At 43.3% G+C, this 20050-nt stretch overlaps 1 protein-coding gene across 2 annotated transcripts in view; it reads right to left on the bottom strand.

Moving 5' to 3' along the window:
• si:dkey-76b14.2 (DENN domain-containing protein 1B) overlaps positions 1-20050 on the bottom strand; it is a 109268-nt gene that overhangs the window by 29302 nt on the left and 59916 nt on the right. Inside the window, exons 10-12 of one of the 2 annotated variants that reach the window (XM_034188216.1) lie at positions 1618-1718; positions 1407-1452; positions 1226-1327 (exon numbers count right to left, since the gene is read on the bottom strand). The exons of the other annotated variant lie outside the window; for it this stretch is intronic. Coding sequence (XP_034044107.1) covers positions 1226-1327; positions 1407-1452; positions 1618-1718 — 249 coding nt within the window. The remainder of the gene's footprint in view (positions 1-1225; positions 1328-1406; positions 1453-1617; positions 1719-20050) is intronic. 2 annotated transcript variants of the gene reach the window in all.

The raw sequence follows: 20050 nt of genomic DNA, 5'->3' as shown, positions 1-20050 counted from the left end.
TCTCCTTTAAGGTGTCATGGCGGGCGGCGACCCGGCCCCAGCAGCAGTAGAGCCCGCAATGCAAACTCACAGACTAGGCTTTGGTGTAAGAGGAAACATGGTCTTTAATTCAGGCTCAGGTACGGTACACATGTGGTCAGTCAGCGGAGCAAAGGTACTAGCAGGGTTAGGCTGAGACGCAGTCATGGACGAGCAGGGTTCAATGGCACGAGCAAACATAGATATCCGGGAAGAGGCAAGAGGCATGGTCGAGGTAACACAGAGCAATAGGTCGATACACGGCTTGGCAAAAACAGGACTGATAAACGGGTGCTGGAAAGCACTGAGAGAGATAACAATCTGGCAGTGAGCTGTGGGACTGTGAGGGCTTAAATAACAGGTGGTGTAAACAAGGTGCATGTGCAGATTGATTAGGTAACAAGGTGCACGTGTGGAGGGAAGATTCTAGAATAAATCAAAGCGGGAACAGAAGATGGGACAAAGAAAGCGGCAAAAAAGGGATCAAAGCCTGGATCATGACACAAGGACGGTTTTTTTGTTTTTGTTTGTTTGGTTGTTTTTTTTTGGGGGGGGGGGGGGGGGGTAACCTTAGTCTGTCAGTTAATCTTTCCAAATCTATTGAAGCTATACTCACAAAACTCTGGAAAGGGTTTAGCCAAATATTGTATACAGCGTGTTTTAGAAAGAAATGCATGTGAAAACAATAATAACAACATTGCAAGATAGGTGTGTCTGCACATGAGCGCAAGTATTGGTTCAAATGTGTTCTTTATTTGTTGAATCATAATGTACAGAGGAATAAATGGAGAATGTGTGTTTTATGTGGGTAGAACTACTGCACATATTGTACATGTACAGTAATTCTACTATATATTACAGTTTATGTTATATTATTATACCGTTTATTACTGCACTGAATATTGCAGTTACATTGTAATGAAGGTGTTTTTGTCCATTAGTCAAGTAGATGGTTTTTAGATCACATTCAAAGGCACATTCAAATTCAGATTCAGGGGTGACTCTTTATTCAATGCTGAATTACAAAGCACTTGTGGGCAACTAACTCATGCAATATTTGCCAGTTTCTCTTGAGTTATTGAGAGACACTATCAAAACATATTATCTTGCAATGTTGAAGAAACTAATAACTCTTGGCTCTGTATAGTAATTATGGCAAGAATTATCAGACAAATAGAGACTTCCAAACACACAAACTGTGTAATACCACTTCTGAAGGAATCATCTTGAAGTCATCAAAGGGTGTTTCCAAAGTATTTGTGTCCACATTCAAAATTACAATGTCCTCCAACCCTCGACTCCTCACCCTCTGACATTCAGACACAGATGCACATTAGAACCCGATGGGTCTGGAAACAAAGCTTGTAGATTCGTAGGCTTAAATGTACCTCAGATAGACTGGTGTGGACTCCAATTAGATAAGGCATAGGTGCGCTGTCATCAAAGGTAAAAAGTATGAACATGTTAATGGCATACACATGCACACACACAATGATCACTTTACACCTGTCATTCATGATGCTGTTTTACACACACACACACACACACACGCACACACACAAACACACAAACGCGTACAAACACAAAAAGATGTCTTACCAGCAGTAGTCCAATAGGTGGGGAGGCAGGACAGGGATGAAGATATGTTGCCAGTACATGGGGTACAACACAGCACTGAGCGCATGCACACAGGAAGTTAACTTTGCATAAAGATAATGAAGAGGGAGGTTACAGGCTAGAAAAAACAAGCAGAAAACTTGCATTTCAATTATCTTATTCAAGCTGACAAAAATGATGTCTCCACATTGATTTCCTTAAAGTTGTATTTTGAAGGCTATACAAGTGGTTAGTGGCTTTGTATTTTATTAGATCAGTGTTTGAATCCTGCTTCCAGGACAGCCGGTGTTAAAATCAATCAATCAATTTTTTTATATAGCGCCAAATCACAACAACCAGTTGCCCCAAGGCGCTTTATATTGTAAGGCAAGGCCATACAATAATTATGTAAAACCCCAACGGTCAAAACGACCCCCTGTGAGCAAGCACTTGGCTACAGTGGGAAGGAAAAACTCCCTTTTATCAGGAAGAAACCTCCAGCAGAACCAGGCTCAGGGAGGGGCAGTCTTCTGCTGGGACTGGTTGGGGCTGAGGGAGAGAACCAGGAAAAAGACATGCTGTGGAGGGGAGCAGAGATCGATCACTAATGATTAAATGCAGAGTGGTGCATACAGAGCAAAAAGAGAAAGAAACAGTGCATCATGGGAACCCCCAGCAGTCTACATCTATAGCAGCATAACTAAGGGATGGTTCAGGGTCACCTGATCCAGCCCTAACTATAAGCTTAGCAAAAAGGAAAGTTTTAAGCCTAATCTTAAAAGTAGAGAGGGTGTCTGTCTCCCTGATCTGAATTGGGAGCTGGTTCCACAGGAGAGGAGCCTGAAAGCTGAAGGCTCTGCCTCCCATTCTACTCTTACAAACCCTAGGAACTACAAGTAAGCCTGCAGTCTGAGAGCGAAGCGCTCTATTGGGGTGATATGGTACTACGAGGTCCCTAAGATAAGATGGGACCTGATTATTCAAAACCTTATAAGTAAGAAGAAGAATTTTAAATTCTATTCTAGAATTAACAGGAAGCCAATGAAGAGAGGCCAACATGGGTGAGATATGCTCTCTCCTTCTAGTCCCCGTCAGTACTCTAGCTGCAGCATTTTGAATTAACTGAAGGCTTTTTAGGGAACTTTTAGGACAACCTGATAATAATGAATTACAATGGTCCAGCCTAGAGGAAATAAATGCATGAATTAGTTTTTCAGCATCACTCTGAGACAAGACCTTTCTGATTTTAGAGATATTGCGTAAATGCAAAAAGCAGTCCTACATATTTGTTTAATATGCGCTTTGAATGACATATCCTGATCAAAAATGACTCCAAGATTTCTCACAGTATTACTAGAGGTCAGGGTAATGCCATCCAGAGTAAGGATCTGGTTAGACACCATGTTTCTAAGATTTGTGGGGCCAAGTACAATAACTTCAGATTTTATCTGAGTTTAAAAGCAGGAAATTAGAGGTCATCCATGTCTTTATGTCTGTAAGGACAATCCTGCAGTTTAGCTAATTGGTGTGTGTCCTCTGGCTTCATGGATAGATAAAGCTGGGTATCATCTGCGTAACAATGAAAATTTAAGCAATACCGTCTAATAATACTGCCTAAGGGAAGCATGTATAAAGTGAATAAAATTGGTCCTAGCACAGAACCTTGTGGAACTCCATAATTAACTTTAGTCTGTGAAGAAGATTCCCCATTTACATGAACAAATTGTAATCTATTAGACAAATATGATTCAAACCACCGCAGCGCAGTGCCTTTAATACCTATGGCATGCTCTAATCTCTGTAATAAAACTTTATGGTCAACAGTATCAAAAGCAGCACTGAGGTCTAACAGAACAAGCACAGAGGTGAGTCCACTGTCCGAGGCCATAAGAAGATCATTTGTAACCTTCACTAATGCTGTTTCTGTACTATGATGAATTCTAAAACCTGACTGAAACTCTTCAAATAGACCATTCCTCTGCAGATGATCAGTTAGCTGTTTACAACTACCCTTTCAAGAATTTGTGAGAGAAAAGGAAGGTTGGAGATTGGCCTATAATTAGCTAAGATAGCTGGGTCAAGTGATGGCTTTTTAAGTAATGGTTTAATTACTGCCACCTTAAAAGCCTGTGGTACATAGCCAACTAACAAAGATAGATTGATCATATTTAAGATCGAAGCATTAAATAATGGTAGGGCTTCCTTGAGCAGCCTGGTAGGAATGGGGTCTAATAAACATGTTGATGGTTTGGATGAAGTAACTAACGAAAATAACTCAGACAGAACAATCGGAGAGAAAGAGTCTAAACCAAATACCGCATCACTGAAGCAGCCAAAGATAACGATACGTCTTTGGGATGGTTATGAGTAATTTTTTCTCTAATAGTTACAATTTTGTTAGCAAAGAAAGTCATGAAGTCATTACTAGTTAAATTTAATGGAATACTCAGCTCAATAGAGCTCTGACTCTTTGTCAGCCTGGCTACAGTGCTGAAAAGAAACCTGGGGTTGTTCTTATTTTCTTCAATTAGTGATGAGTAGAAAGATGTCCTAGCTTTACGGAGGGCTTTTTATAGAGCAACAGACTCTTTTTCCAGGCTAAGTGAAGATCTTCTAAATTAGTGGAGACGCCATTTCCTCTCCAACTTACGGGTTATCTGCTTTAAGCTACGAGTTTGTGAGTTATACCACGGAGTCAGGCACTTCTGATTTAAAGCTCTCTTTTTTAGAGGAGCTACAGCATCCAAAGTTGTCTTCAATGAGGATGTAAAACTATTGATGAGATACTCTATCTCACTTACAGAGTTTAGGTAGCTACTCTGCACTGTGTTGGTATATGGCATTAGAGAACATAAAGAAGGAATCATATCCTTAAACCTAGTTACAGCGCTTTCTGAAAGACTTCTAGTGTAATGAAACTTATTCCCCACTGCTGGGTAGTCCATCAGAGTAAATGTAAATGTTATTAAGAAATGATCAGACAGAAGGGAGTTTTCAGGGAATACTGTTATTTCCATACCATAAGTCAGAACAAGATCTAAGATATGATTAAAGTGGTGGGTGGACTCATTTAATTTTTGAGCAAAGCCAATAGAGTCTAATAATAGATTAAATGCAGTGTTGAGGCTGTCATTCTCAGCATCTGTGTGGATGTTAAAATCGCCCACTATAATTATCTTATCTGAGCTAAGCACTAAATCAGACAAAAGGTCTAAAAATTCACAGAGAAACTCACAGTAACGACCAGGTGGACGATAGATAATAACAAATAAAACTGGTTTTTGGGCCTTCCAATTTGGATGGACAAGACTAAGAGTTAAGCTTTCAAATGAATTAAAGCTCTGTCTGGTTTTTGATTAATTAATAAGCTGGAGTGGAAGATTGCTGCTATCCTCCGCCTCGGCCCGTGCTACGAGCATTCTGACAGTTAGTGGTGACTCAGGGGTGTTGACTCATTTAAACTAACATATTCATCCTGCTGTAACCAGGTTTCTGTAAGGCAGAATAAATCAATATGTTGATCAATTATTATATCATTTACCAACAGTGACTTAGAAGAGAGAGACCTAATGTTTAATAGACCACATTTAACTGTTTTAGTCTGTGGTGCAGTTGAAGGTGCTATATATTTTTTCTTTTTGAATTTTTATGCTTAAATAGATTTTTGCTGGTATGGTAGTCTGGGAGCAGGCACTGTCTCTATGGGGATGGGGTAATGAGGGGATGGCAGGGGGAGAGAAGCTGCAGAGAGGTGTGTAAGACTACAACTCTGCTTCCTGGTCCCAACCCTGGATAGTCACGGTTTGGAGGATTTAAGAAAATTGGCCAGATTTCTAGAAATGAGAGCTGCTCCATCCAAAGTGGGATGGATGCCGTCTCTCCTAACAAGACCAGGTTTTCCCCAGAAGCTTAGCCAATTATCTATGAAGTCCACCTCATTTTTTGGACACCACTCAGACAGCCAGCAATTCAAGGAGAACATGCGGCTAAACATGTCACTCCCGGTCTGATTGGGGAGGGGCCCAGAGAAAACTACAGAGTCCGACATTGTTTTTGCAAAGTTACACACCGATTTAATGTTAATTTTAGTGACCTCCGATTGGCGTAACCGGGTGTCATTACTGCCGACGTGAATTACAATCTTACCAAATTTACGCTTAGCCTTAGCCAGCAGTTTCAAATTTCCTTCAATGTCGCCTGCTCTGGCCCCCGGAAGACAACTGACTATGGTTGCTGTTGTCGGTAACTTCACATTTCGCAAAACAGAGTCGCCAATAACCAGAGTTTGATCCTCGGTGGTGTGTCGTCGAGTGGGGAAAAACGGTTAGAGATGTGAACGGGTTGGCGGTGTACACGGAGCTTCTGTTTAGGGCTACGCTTCCTCCTCACAGTCACCCAGTCAGCCTGCTTTCCCGGCTGCTCGGGATCTGCCAGGGGGTAACTAACGGCGGCTAAGCTACCTTGGTCCGCACCGATTTACACTGGGAAACAAATCGTAATCTAGATAACTAGATCAATCTAAGTGCGCAGATTAAACAGCTAACAGATACAGAAAAACACCGCTGTGCTCCGGAACAGGAAGTGATACAATACCGCAGTGAGAGCCAACCACTAGTAGAGGCAAGCCATGGATAGCTTGCTAACGGAGTAAAAACAAGGAAGAGGTGATGTTTGTGTGCACATCAAACAACAACAAAATAGGAAGAAACCAGGGGCATAAATATAGACAGTGTAGTTGCACTGGTGGCAAGAACAGGCCTCTGAAGAGCAAGTCATATTAATGCCTCAAAAACACAGCTGTGTTCCAAGAAATGATCACTTTACACCTGTCATGATGCTGTTTTGCACGCACACACACACACACACACACACACACATCTTAAAATCACCCCCCCCAATACATTCAACTGTATGTGTGGCTGTTTGTTTGTTTGGATTTTGAAGTTGCACAGGACCTTAGCCCTTTATTTTCAACCACCCTCGGCGGGTGTGTCCCATCAGGACTTGGGACATCTAATTAATATGTGGCACAGATGTTCCTGTACACTATTACCCATACTTAGCTGTACCACTCAATGTACACTGACCCAGCTTGCATCCTACTGCTATGTGCTGGACTGTTTCTGGGGCATATTTGCAAAGCCTGCAACTTGAGTCCTGTCGGCTGTGGTAGACTCCTGCCTCTATGGATCTGGTGTTCAGGGCTTGTTCTTATGACATGATCAGACCTTCTGTAACAGAAAGCTGTGACCAACCTTCAACATCCTAAGTTTGCATAAAGCAAAGGCCATGAAAGTTTCTTCAAAAAGGAAAAACACAACACAGCAAGGCCTGGTATATCTCCAGGTGTCAAAGGGAGACCTTCTTAGCTGACACAGGATGGCTCGGTGTCATAAACCCCCACCCTTTCCAGGATTTAAGATTCCCCAAAGTGCATTCCTCACGGAGCTGCAAACCTCTTATCAAGATGCCAGAACAGATGTGCCAGCTCCCTTTTATATAAAAAACAGACCACAGGAAGACATATCTGCCCCAGAAATCCTAAAAATATGTCTTTCCAACTAGACTCAAGAAAAAACACTGAAGAACTGCCATCAACTTGTTGATCACAGGCCAGGTTCTCTGATTAAAATCGATCTAGTATTGACCCCATTCACATTTTGGGAATGAAATGGAAAATCCAAGCCATTGGAACAAGAGTGACCCCTGTTGGACAAATTGGGGAAGGGCATGTGACCAACTCGTGCAGATTTAAATTGTAACCACGTTTTAAAAGAAAAATTGCATTGTAGTGTTGTAACAAAAAAGTAAAGAAAAGAAAACAACATGTGACCATTTAGTCTCATGCATGAAAGTACTATACCTGGTATGTTATACTCTGTTCATTGTGGAAAGTTTACTTAATGTGGTTTCTTTCATATATAATTGTGTTGTGTGTGCATTTCCATGGAAAACTATTTACAAGAGTTATCCTACAGGACTTGTTTGGTTTCAAAGCGGAAATTTAGGAGTAGACGCTGATATATATATATATATATACATATATATATATACGTATATACATATATATATATATACGTATATACATATATATATATACGTATATACATATATATATATATATATATACACAGTGAGGAAATAAGTATTTGAAGACCCTGCGGTTTTGCAAGTTCTCCCACTTAGAAATCATGGAGGGGTCTGAAATTTTCATCTTAGGTGCATGTCCACTGTGAGAGACATAACCTACCTCACTGTTTAAACAACTGCAGGTAGCAGCACCGCAGACCAACAGAAACCTCAAACTATCGCCGTGTTCGTTGGAGATCCAGCCCTACACGAACAACCCGGCAACTTTGTCCTCAATGGCCCTGGTCAACATCACTGTTGGCCCCATGAGTCTGGTACACCCTGTGTACATATCAGCACTCGACACCATTCCCTTCCTCATAGGGAAAGATTTTCTCAACCAATTTGAACCCCTCATCGATTTCAAATGGTTAAAACTGTGGGCACAGGTCCGTCACCCTCTCCCACCTGAGGTGCCTCAACCAGCAGAGCCCCAGTATTATGCCATTGAGACTTTGATCTCAGAGGATACAGAACCCCTACGCAACACGGTCGACTGTAGACCTGCGGAATTCTTCATGGCCCCCAGATGCACTGCTGACCGAAAAGGACACTTTCCTCTGTAAGCTGTCAGACGACATTAATGCAAGTGAGTACTGCCCTCTGGTAGTAGATGGTCTCCATTTGGAAAACACACACGGTGCTGACGTATCTCTGGCTCTTTGGGCTGAAAAATCAGCTATTAGTCAAAGTCTGTTTGACTCATTGAGCAAATCCAATCCAGACATTTTATATGTGGAAAAATCTTTCCGTTTTCCAAAGGACCCTCTACCCCAGACCATACTCAAGGCAAGTGGAATCTGCACACTCAGAACATGCTGGAACTGACGAGAATTGAGCCACTCATTCTTAGTCGTTCCAAACTTACCACGCTCTATCTACATAGAAGGCGACCTCCTTGTCCGATTGGAGGTACAGGTTGACAAAGTCAATCAGGTCCTCTGGTCTTTGACCAGAGCACACGATGACCTGCTTACTCCGATCCAGAGTATTTGAGGTCTGGGCAACTGATCCCTGACGCATGTCAGGTAGTGAGTGATGGCCACATCACGATACCTGTCCACCTGAAAAATGCACCACTCCACCTCGTAATACATCCAGGACAATGGCTCCAACACTCGCAGGTAGTCTTCCAGCCATCCCACCTCTTCACCAAACTGGGACTGTCGCTCAAAGTCACCCCACTTCTGAGCCTAAGAAGTCGGACAACTCGCTTGGTGGTGCATAACGACACTGGCGAAGACATCCTGATTCCCAAAGCCTCCCCACTGGGCTGGTTAATCAGCACTGAATTCCAGGACTTTGAGCTGAACATCCCAGTTCTTGGCTAAGTCCCTCCATCGCTTCTTCCCTGTTCACAACGGGGGGTTGCCTTTTCCAAACCCTCCTAATGCGAAACCCCACATTAGACACACATTTGGATGAGATAGACCACATTCTGAGCCAACTCACGACTGCTGGTGCTAAAATCTCACTCTCAAAGTGTCAATGGTGTCGGATCAAGGTCAACGATGTGGGCCTCCTTGTCGGACCAGACGGAGTGCAACCACAAGTTGGACAAGTCCAAGGCATCACCAACATCAAAACGCCTACAAACCTAAGAGAACTGCGCAGCTTTCTGGGAGTGTGCAACTACTCCCGCCAATTCATTGAAAACTATGCAGATTTGGCAAAACCACTGACAGACCTGCTCAAAAATCATACGCAGTTCCTATGGGGTGAACCCCAAGAACAGGCTAGCAGGCTCTGAAGGACAAACTCTGCTCAGCCCCATGCCGAGCATACCCCAATTGTAGCAAAGAATTCCACCTAGAGGTGGGATTCTCCAATCAATGCCTAAACGCGGGACTGTACCAGATGTATGACAAAGATAAGCGAGTGGTCGCATACAAGAGCAAAACACTACAACCGTCGGAACTTAAATTCAGTGACTGTGAAAAAGCCCTACTAGCAACAGTCTGGGCTGTGAAACATTTCGCCAACTATCTGGGCAGACAAAAAGTTATTGTAGAAACCAATCAACCAGTGACATTCCTTAACAGTCAAAGACTGCGAGAAGGTGTAGTAACAAACTCACGAGTTGCCTAGTGGTTGATGGCACTGCAAAGTTTTGACATGGAGGTGCGGTACGCACAAGACCACAAAACTCCCCTAGGCACAGGGTTAGATGCTTGCCGGCGCTGTACCGAAGACACACCGGCTGCAACCCCCTTTAATGAAGACATGTCACCATCCAATTCCCCTAATCACCATTATTTTGACCACAATGCCTGCCGAGGCATGATCACTGCATTCATGGACGGCTGTTCATTTCAACATGAAACAGTCGCCCGGGCAGGAGTAGGGGTCGCGTGTATTGACAACACACCACATGAGCCACAAACGTTCCAACTGGACCACAGTCCTCTCAGTATGCAGAAATTGCTGGCATACTCATAACATGCCACTTAGCTGTGGCACAAAATGTCAAAAAAATTTGTGGTATGCACAGATTCGAACTATGCACGCCTTAGCTTTTTGTGCCATCTACCCTGCTGGAAACGCAATGGTTTCATGACCTCCAACAGGAGATAAGTCAAACACAAAGAACTGTTTGCGGCTTGTGACCACCTCATAACGACGCACGACCTCCAGATATACTGGAAAAAGGTCAGAGGTCACTCCCGCACACCAGGCCAAGACAAAGAATTTAATGACTTGGTTGACACATTAGCCAAGCAAGGCGCTCTGGACGGCACGCCATGGGCATTCGATGAGGCACTTTTGCCCCACCCACCCACGCTGTATCAGTGGTGACTCATGCCAGGACTGCAACCACAGACCCTGCCACAGCTCCCATCCCCACAACAGCCTCGGTTGCTCCAGCTTTCTCTGATTCCAACCTGGCTTCACCCCATGCTCTGGTCCCGGCCATAAACAAAATGGTGCTACACCTCCCTGATCCTCAAGTTCACCCACTCACTGATGATGATTTTGCTTCCGTCCCTGACTTAAAACAGCTGTACCACGCCCGAGATAACCTACAAGTGCTCCGTGGCATCTTGTTTGATGCTTCCGTGGATCTCTCTTCACCTGCGTTAGTGGTTCCTTGTAACCACCGGGGGGTGATGTTGATGCACGGGCACAATTCAGCATACACAGGTCACAGAGGAACGAAAGCAACATACAATGCGATACGACAGGTGGCATATTGGCCAAAAATGCAGAAGGATGTGAGTGATTACATCAAAGGCTGCTTGGTCTTTTGCCAATTCCAACCTGTGAACCCGATTCACAGAGCTGCCTTACAAAAAGCGGTATTTCCTTCCCTTGGTCAGATCCACAAATTGACTGGGTAGGACCCCTCACGAAGTCTGCAAGCGGAAACAAATATTTCCTCACTGTCACATGTGACTTCACCAAACGGCTGGTATGTCTACCGGCTCCTAACGATACAGCCTTGACAACAGCCGATTTGTTGATGAATCACATCTTCTCACGATTTGGACTACCTATCCGCATAAACTCAGATAGAGGCACCCACTTCACCAGTGAAGTCATGCAACAACTCTGGCAAGTGCTGGGGGTAAAGGCAAATTTCCACATCAGCCACCACCTTCAGTCGTCAGGACAGGTGGAAAGGGCCAACCGAACTGTGGTGACCATCCTGCGCAAATATGTGGCAGACAGCCACAGAGACTGGGATGTGAAACTTCCCTTGGTCCTCATGGCCATCCAGGTGACCCCTCACGAATCGACGGGGTTCTCCCCTTTTCAAATGATGACAGGCCATCAGATCACGCTACCTCTCCTCCTGCTGTACCAGCCAGGGGAGGCAAACATTGTGACAGCGTACACGGCTCAACAGTACACGACTGACCTGACTAAATATCTGAAAGCCACCTTCTCCTTTGCTCAAAAACACTTGAACAAAAGCGCAGAAGGTCGAAAAGCCTACTATGACCAGAAGGCGTCCCACCATGAGATGCAAGTGGGGGACAAGGTGTGGTACTACTCATTTGGGCAACCCAGCCAGAAGACAACCAAGTTAACTCGCAAGTTGCTACCCCATTGGACCGGACTGTATTTGGTGACTGACAAAGTCTCTGCCGTCGTATACCAAATCAAGGTCAGCAAGGGTCAAAGAGAACCAGTTTTCAAGTGGGTACACCGCAACCAAATTAAGCCTCACAAAACCCCCATGGGACTCGCCGGGGACGCCACAGTCGCCGATAGAGCCTAAAACCACTCATTAGGTCGAGAGGATGCAAAGAAGGAATATCGACACCTGCCGTGTCCCAAACAATCGAGTCACACCGACCGAGACAAATTAAGAAAATAATTTTAACTTCCAACAGGACAAATAAAACAACTCAGGTGATCTCACCAGCACCACCGTAGTGGGGGTGAGCCACCATGTGACCTCAAAGCTCCATCCTTAACAACAAAAAAGAAAAAGAGGCGACAGCCTAACACTGTAATTGCGAATCAGTCAGTTTACTTAAACTCTGGGCTATAAGCCAGAAAAGCAAAAGAAAACCTCTAACCATTTTAAGACAAATCTCTAACCCTGTTTGTTGTGTTTGCCAGGATGACCTGTCTTGTGACCCTGCTGCTCCTCGGCGCAACCGTCGCCAACACCTCCCCAGATGTGGTTAAATTCGGACCAGAATCGGGAATCACCCTGAAGGACCAGCCGGGCTTATTGATAACGACCTGCCGCTTGCACACACAGAGGGTGTTCATCAGGCTTGACCCCACAGAAGTGTACAGGGCCAGCTTCGCCAGCACTTCAGTAAACCTGGTCTCCTGGGCAGGTAGCCAGTGGACCAAGGATGTCCTGAAGCATGCTGAGGCAGACATAGTCTACATGCTACGCCAGATGGAGAAGTTCATTGTAACGCAAGCAGAACTGAGTGGACTCAACAAAAGAGAGAAGTTGTTCATTGGTGGTCTGCTAATGGCAACCTCAGCTATAGGATCCCTCTTCAGTTTTGGCTTATCAGCAGTTAACACCATCACAATATCAACAACTGGCTCTCACTGCGGTATTGTATCACTTCCTGTTCTGGAGCACAGCGGTGTTTTGCTGTATCTGTTAGCTGTTTAATATGCGTAGTTAGATTGATCTAGATAACTAGATAACGATTTATTTCACAGTGTAATCTTCACGTGCCTTAACTAAAGCACTCCCTCTGCTGAATCACCTCTAAATTATTTTCACATTATTCACTTTGTGTGTTTTTAGGAATCCGCAAGCTTAGCGCAGCTATTAGCTCTTAGCCAGTTTAGCATGGCGGCTTCTCCTGTCTCTCCCACACTTTTAGGTGCCGAGTGTGAAATGTTTAGTTATTCCTCGGCCTCCTTTAGTAGTAACGGTACTTGTAATAAGTGTAGCTTGTTCGTAGCTTTGGAGGCCAGGCTGGGCGAATTGGAGACTCGGCTCTGCACCTTGGAAAATCCTACAGCTAGCCAGGCCCCTGTAGTTGGTGCGGACCAAGGTAGCTTAGCCGCCATTAGCTGTCCCCCAGCAGATCCCGAGCAGCCGGGAAAGCAGGCTGGCTGGGTGACTGTGAGGAAGAAGCATAGTTCTAAACAGAAGCCCCCTGTACACCACCAACCCGTTTACCTTTCTAACCATTTTTCCCCACGCGGCGACACACCCGCTGAGGAACAAACTCTGGTTATTGGCGACTCTGTTTTGAGAAATGTGAAGTTAGCGACACCAGCAACCATAGTCAAATGTCTTCCGGGGGCCAGAGCAGGCGACACTGAAGGAAATTTGAAACTGCTGGCTAAGGCTAAGCATAAATATGGTAAGATTGTAATTCACGTCGGCAGTAATGACACCCGGTTACGCCAATCGGAGGTCACTAAAATTAACATTAAATCGGTGTGTAACTTTGCAAAAACAATGTCGGACTCTGTAGTTTTCTCTGGGCCCCTCCCCAATCGGACCGGGAGTGACATGTTTAGCCGCATGTTCTCCTTGAATTGCTGGCTGTCTGAGTGGTGTCCAAAAAATGAGGTGGGCTTCATAGATAATTGGCAAAGCTTCTGGGGAAAACCTGGTCTTGTTAGGAGAGACGGCATCCATCCCACTTTGGATGGAGCAGCTCTCATTTCTAGAAATCTGGCCAATTTTCTTAAATCCTCCAAACCGTGACTATCCAGGGTTGGGACCAGGAAGCAGAGTTGTAGTCTTACACACTTCTCTGCAGCTTCTCTCCCCCTGCCATCCCCTCATTACCCCATCCCCGTAGAGACGGTGCCTGCTCCCAGACTACCAATAACCAGCAAAATCTATTTAAGCATAAAAATTCAAAAAGAAAAAATAATATAGCACCTTCAACTGCACCACAGACTAAACAGTTAAATGTGGTCTATTAAACATTAGGTCTCTCTCTTCTAAGTCCCTGTTGGTAAATGATATAATAATTGATCAACATATTGATTTATTCTGCCTAACAGAAACCTGGTTACAGCAGGATGAATATGTTAGTTTAAATGAGTCAACACCCCCGAGTCACACTAACTGTCAGAATGCTCGTAGCACGGGCCGGGGCGGAGGATTAGCAGCAATCTTCCATTCCAGCTTATTAATTAATCAAAAACCTAGACAGAGCTTTAATTCATTTGAAAGCTTGTCTCTTAGTCTTGTCCATCCAAATTGGAAGTCCCAAAAACCAGTTTTATTTGTTATTATCTATCGTCCACCTGGTCGTTACTGTGAGTTTCTCTGTGAATTTTCAGACCTTTTGTCTGACTTAGTGCTTAGCTCAGATAAGATAATTATAGTGGGCAATTTTAACATCCACACAGATGCTGAGAATGACAGCCTCAACACTGCATTTAATCTATTATTAGACTCTATTGGCTTTGCTCAAAAAGTAAATGAGTCCACCCACCACTTTAATCATATCTTAGATCTTGTTCTGAATTATGGTATGGAAATAGAAGACTTAACAGTATTCCCTGAAAACTCCCTTCTGTCTGATCATTTCTTAATAACATTTACATTTACTCTGATGGACTACCCAGCAGTGGGGAATAAGTTTCATTACACTAGAAGTCTTTCAGAAAGCGCTGTAACTAGGTTTAAGGATATGATTCCTTCTTTATGTTCTCTAATGCCATATACCAACACAGTGCAGAGTAGCTACCTAAACTCTGTAAGGGAGATAGAGTATCTCGTCAATAGTTTTACATCCTCATTGAAGACAACTTTGGATGCTGTAGCTCCTCTGACAAAGAGAGCTTTAAATCAGAAGTGTCTGACTCCGTGGTATAACTCACAAACTCGTAGCTTAAAGCAGATAACCCGTAAGTTGGAGAGGAAATGGCGTCTCACTAATTTAGAAGATCTTCACTTAGCCTGGAAAAAGAGTCTGTTGCTCTATAAAAAAAGCCCTCCATAAAGCTAGGACATCTTTCTACTCATCACTAATTGAAGAAAATAAGAACAACCCCAGGTTTCTTTTCAGCACTGTAGCCAGGCTGACAAAGAGTCAGAGCTCTATTGAGCTGAGTATTCCATTAACTTTAACTAGTAATGACTTCATGACTTTCTTTGCTAACAAAATTTAACTATTAGAGAAAAAAATTACTCATAACCATCCCAAAGACGTATCGTTATCTTTGGCTGCTTTCAGTGATGCCGGTATTTGGTTAGACTCTTTCTCTCCGATTGTTCTGTCTGAGTTATTTTCATGTTACTTCATCCAAACCATCAACATGTTTATTAGACCCCATTCCTACCAGCCTGCTCAAGGAAGCCCTACCATTATTTAATGCTTCGATCTTAAATATGATCAATCTATCTTTGTTAGTTGGCTATGTACCACAGGCTTTTAAGTTGGCAGTAATTAAACCATTACTTAAAAAGCCATCACTTGACCCAGCTATCTTAGCTAATTATAGGCCAATCTCCAACCTTCCTTTTCTCTCAAAAATTCTTGAAAGGGTAGTTGTAAAACAGCTAACTGATCATCTGCAGAGGAATGGTCTATTTGAAGAGTTTCAGTCAGGTTTTAGAATTCATCATAGTACAGAAACAGCATTAGTGAAGGTTACAAATGATCTTCTTATGGCCTCGGACAGTGGACTCATCTCTGTGCTTGTTCTGTTAGACCTCAGTGCTGCTTTTGATACTGTTGACCATAAAATTTTATTACAGAGATAGAGCATGCCATAGGTATTAAAGGCACTGCGCTGCGGTGGTTTGAATCATATTTGTCTAATAGATTACAATTTGTTCATGTAAATGGGGAATCTTCTTCACAGACTAAAGTTAATTATGGAGTTCCACAAGGTTCTGTGCTAGGACCAATTTTATTCACTTTATACATGCTTCCCTTAGGCAGTATTATTAGACGGTATTGCTTAAATTTTCATTGTTACGCAGATGATACCCAGCTTTATCTATCCATGAAGCCAGAGGACACACACCAGTTAGCTAAACTGCAGGATTGTCTTACAGACATAAACACATGGATGACCTCTAATTTCCTGCTTTTAAACTCAGATAAAACTGAAGTTATTGTACTTGGCCCCACAAATCTTAGAAACATGGTGTCTAACCAGATCCTTACTCTGGATGGCATTACCCTGACCTCTAGTAATACTGTGAGAAATCTTGGAGTCATTTTTGATCAGGATATGTCATTCAAAGCGCATATTAAACAATATGTAGGACTGCTTTTTTGCATTTACGCAATATCTCTAAAATCAGAAAGGTCTTGTCTCAGAGTGATGCTGAAAAACTAATTCATGCATTTATTTCCTCTAGGCTGGACTATTGTAATTCATTATTATCAGGTTGTCCTAAAAGTTCCCTAAAAAGCCTTCAGTTAATTCAAAATGCTGCAGCTAGAGTACTGACGGGGACTAGAAGGAGAGAGCATATCTCACCCATATTGGCCTCTCTTCATTGGCTTCCTGTTAATTCTAGAATAGAATTTAAAATTCTTCTTCTTACTTATAAGGTTTTGAATAATCAGGTCCTATCTTATCTTAGGGACCTCATAGTACCATATCACCCCAATAGAGTGCTTTACAATATAAAGCGCCTTGGGGCAACTGTTTGTTGTGATTTGGCGCTATATAAATAAAATTAATTTGATTTTGATTTGATTTGAAATACAGGCTCAGCTTAATGTACAGAAGGAAGGTCTCGAGACCATCGGACAAACTGTACGAGACACCGTGGTAATCCTTAACACCCATACCAAACGTGCTCAAAAAGACTGTGGGCGTACTTGACCAACTAACATCAGTGTTGCAGGCAGACTATGCACACACACACACAGATGTTGAGTATGCTCATCGCGGACATGACCAGGGACGTCGGATCTTCAATTGACAGCCTCGCCGTTGGTAGGATTCCACCCTACACCTTTAACCCTGGTCCACCAACTTCTAGAGTCCGTATTCCATAGCCTAGTCACGCTGCTACAAGCTCGCCTCGCATACGCATTGGGAAGCTCAATTCCAATCTATGTAGATCCAGAGGATCTGGAAATGGCATTCCTAATTAACTTGCCCATTGTCAGTACCGAAAACATCTACAGACTCAAAAGTGTCGTGAACGTAGGTCTCTGGCAAGGAGACAATCACCTCAAAATCCACACACCAACTGTAGTGGCTTTCAGCGAAGCTAATCCTGAGCTATACTTAGTGCCGAATCTCAAAATATGCACTGTCACTAAAGATATCCATTATTTGTGTCCCAGCAAATTCGAGATGACACCGCCGGCATCTATGGTCTCAAAACACTTACTGGGGCAAATCGCTGTCCAATGACCATCACACCATTCTGCCAAGTCACGGACACTCAGGTAGAGATAGTAGGACAATGCTAGTTAGTCAATACCCCCTGAAAAAATCAGCCCTACTAGTGTACGACTGTCATGATACAGCAACTTGTATCGAACTCCCTCGGAAGACTTTGTGGGTCACAGTACCCAAAAATGCCCTGCTCCCACATTGGTGAGGTATCCCTCTACCACCTGCATCCTGACAATACTAAAGAGCCATTGAAGTGTCCAATTTTTATTACCAAACCGCTATCAAACTAGACCAACAAACACTGGAGAAAATCTAGTATGAGGGCTCTGAAGTCATCGGCGTGGCCCCGACAGATAAAGTTTTGAAAGCGATTCGAAATCAAGATCTCAGACCATACCAAGCCCTATTCCTGACACCCTGCTGTTCGTAGCCACAATCGTCGCTTACTTAGCTACCCTCGGCTTAGCTCTGTGGGTGCACAGATACGCCAACACCCTTCAAAATGGTATAACCACGTGTTCTCGAGCCCTTGCCAGGCAAACCCGAAGGAAAAGACGTGCGGCCGAACTGTCTGAAGACATCAAAACTAACCCAAATTTAGACCAAGAACCCAAAACCAACCAGGTATCCGAGCTACTAAATTTGGATTAGCCAAACCCACTGCGAATATTGTAAACAAACAGGCAAATGTATAATGTGGTACCATAGTCAGACCACTTTAGTTATGTAGTAGTCACCCTAAGCCACTCAGTTAGTCTTACACTAACCCTCCTCAAACTCAACGCCAGTGGAAGACATCACCCACCAACCTTCACAGCCTTCCTCGTCTTAGCGATTCAACGTTGGAGACCCAAAGTCAAATTGAGTGCGGGAATGTAACGGAAAGCTGTGACCAACCTTCAGCATCCTAAGTTTGCAAAAAGCAAAGGCCATCAAGTTTCTTCAAAAAGGAAAAACACAACACAGCAAGGCCTGGTATATCTCCAGGTGTCAAAGGGAGACCTTCTTAGCTGACACAAGATGGCTCGGTGTCATAAACCCCCACCTTTTCCAGGATTTAAGATTCCCCAAAGTGCCTTCCTCACGGAGCTGCGAACCTCTTATCAAGATGCCAGAACAGATGTGCCAGCTCCCTTTCATATAAAAAACAGACCACAGGAAGACATATCTGCCCCAAAAATCCTAAAAATGTTATACTCTATTATAAGAGTTATCCTACAGGACTTGTTTGGTTTCAAAGGAAACATTTAGGAGTAGATGCTGATTTATATATATATACAACCAGACAAAGAAACTCAGAAAAAACTACAGTACCCAGAATTCTTGGGGGTGGAGCTTTTAAACCTTTAAAAAGCCTGCACCCCAGGAAATCGCGCTCTTGCCTTTTTGCTCTCTTCTCTTCTGCTTCTCTCTTTTCTTGGGTCCTGAGACGCTCGCCTCGCTGTCCAGAATTTACAATCCTTTGTCTGCCACCACGTGGCTTAAACTTATTTCTTGTTTGTGCGTGCCAACAAAAAATTACTTTTCTTTTTTGACAGATAACTCAACTTTTGTAAAGTTAAACTCGCAGGCGCATTTAACTTCCTTTTTCGATTTTTCAAATTAAAACCTTTTTCTTCTTCAACTCCAAATTCCTTTCATGAACATTTTTCTCAGGTATTTTTGTACTGAGATTTGATTTGACCTGGCTTCTAAAATTACAATGATGAAAGACGAATTTTTGATTTTTTTGATAAGGACACTCAAACCCTTAATCTAACGGCCCAGACTATGGAGCGCTGCAGAGATAAAAAAAATCCAGGGCAGCTAAGCCGCCCAGAGAGTGAACTGCCATCGCAAGTCACAGCAATTACACGGAAAGCGTCCCCGGTAACCAGCGAAACCGGGTGGGTGACTGGCAGAGTTCCTTTGCCAGGGTACCGGAGACAGCTGTGCAGACGGAAGGGTCCTCGACTGAAAACCAGACGGCTTCCAGCATTGGACCTCATGGAGACCATCAGCACTGCCTCCCAAGTAAGACCGGAGCCTGTCAGATAAACAGAGTGGCTTTATTTAACTCTATCCAACATCATTAATCTTCTCTCAAGTTAATAAATACCAAAGTAAATTCCCTGCTAATTAGGATGAATTTAACTCCTAAAACTCCAGCTATGAAACCAAATTCTCTGAACGTCATATAATCATTGCTCATTGAATTTTGTCATCATTAATTTGCTCACTGTGATATGTCCTGTTATTTAACTCCTGCCAGAGTTAAATCAATATCTTAAACGTGAAGTTGTCTGTGATTTTTGTATAGTTTTACAGAGGGTGTCGGATCTGACTTGCTGAGCTTACTCCTATTGACTGACCCTAAAATCAGCGATATTATAACCTTGTTATGATATCATTCAGTCAAATAGGTGGTGCCCTTTTTTGAGGTAAAATTATCCACAAGTGATAATTTCAAATATCCTAAAACACATATTATATTCTTCCTGTTTCTGCTACACCTCTGTGCTGACCTTTAGGCTGACCTTTTCTAGCCACTGGTAGGGCTACT

This window comes from Thalassophryne amazonica, chromosome 15 (genome assembly GCF_902500255.1).
Source record: "Thalassophryne amazonica chromosome 15, fThaAma1.1, whole genome shotgun sequence".
In the NCBI taxonomy this organism is placed as follows: domain Eukaryota; kingdom Metazoa; phylum Chordata; class Actinopteri; order Batrachoidiformes; family Batrachoididae; genus Thalassophryne; species Thalassophryne amazonica.
The sequence above is the reverse complement of the archived record's forward strand: the minus strand, read 5'-3'. Positions and strand labels throughout refer to the sequence as shown.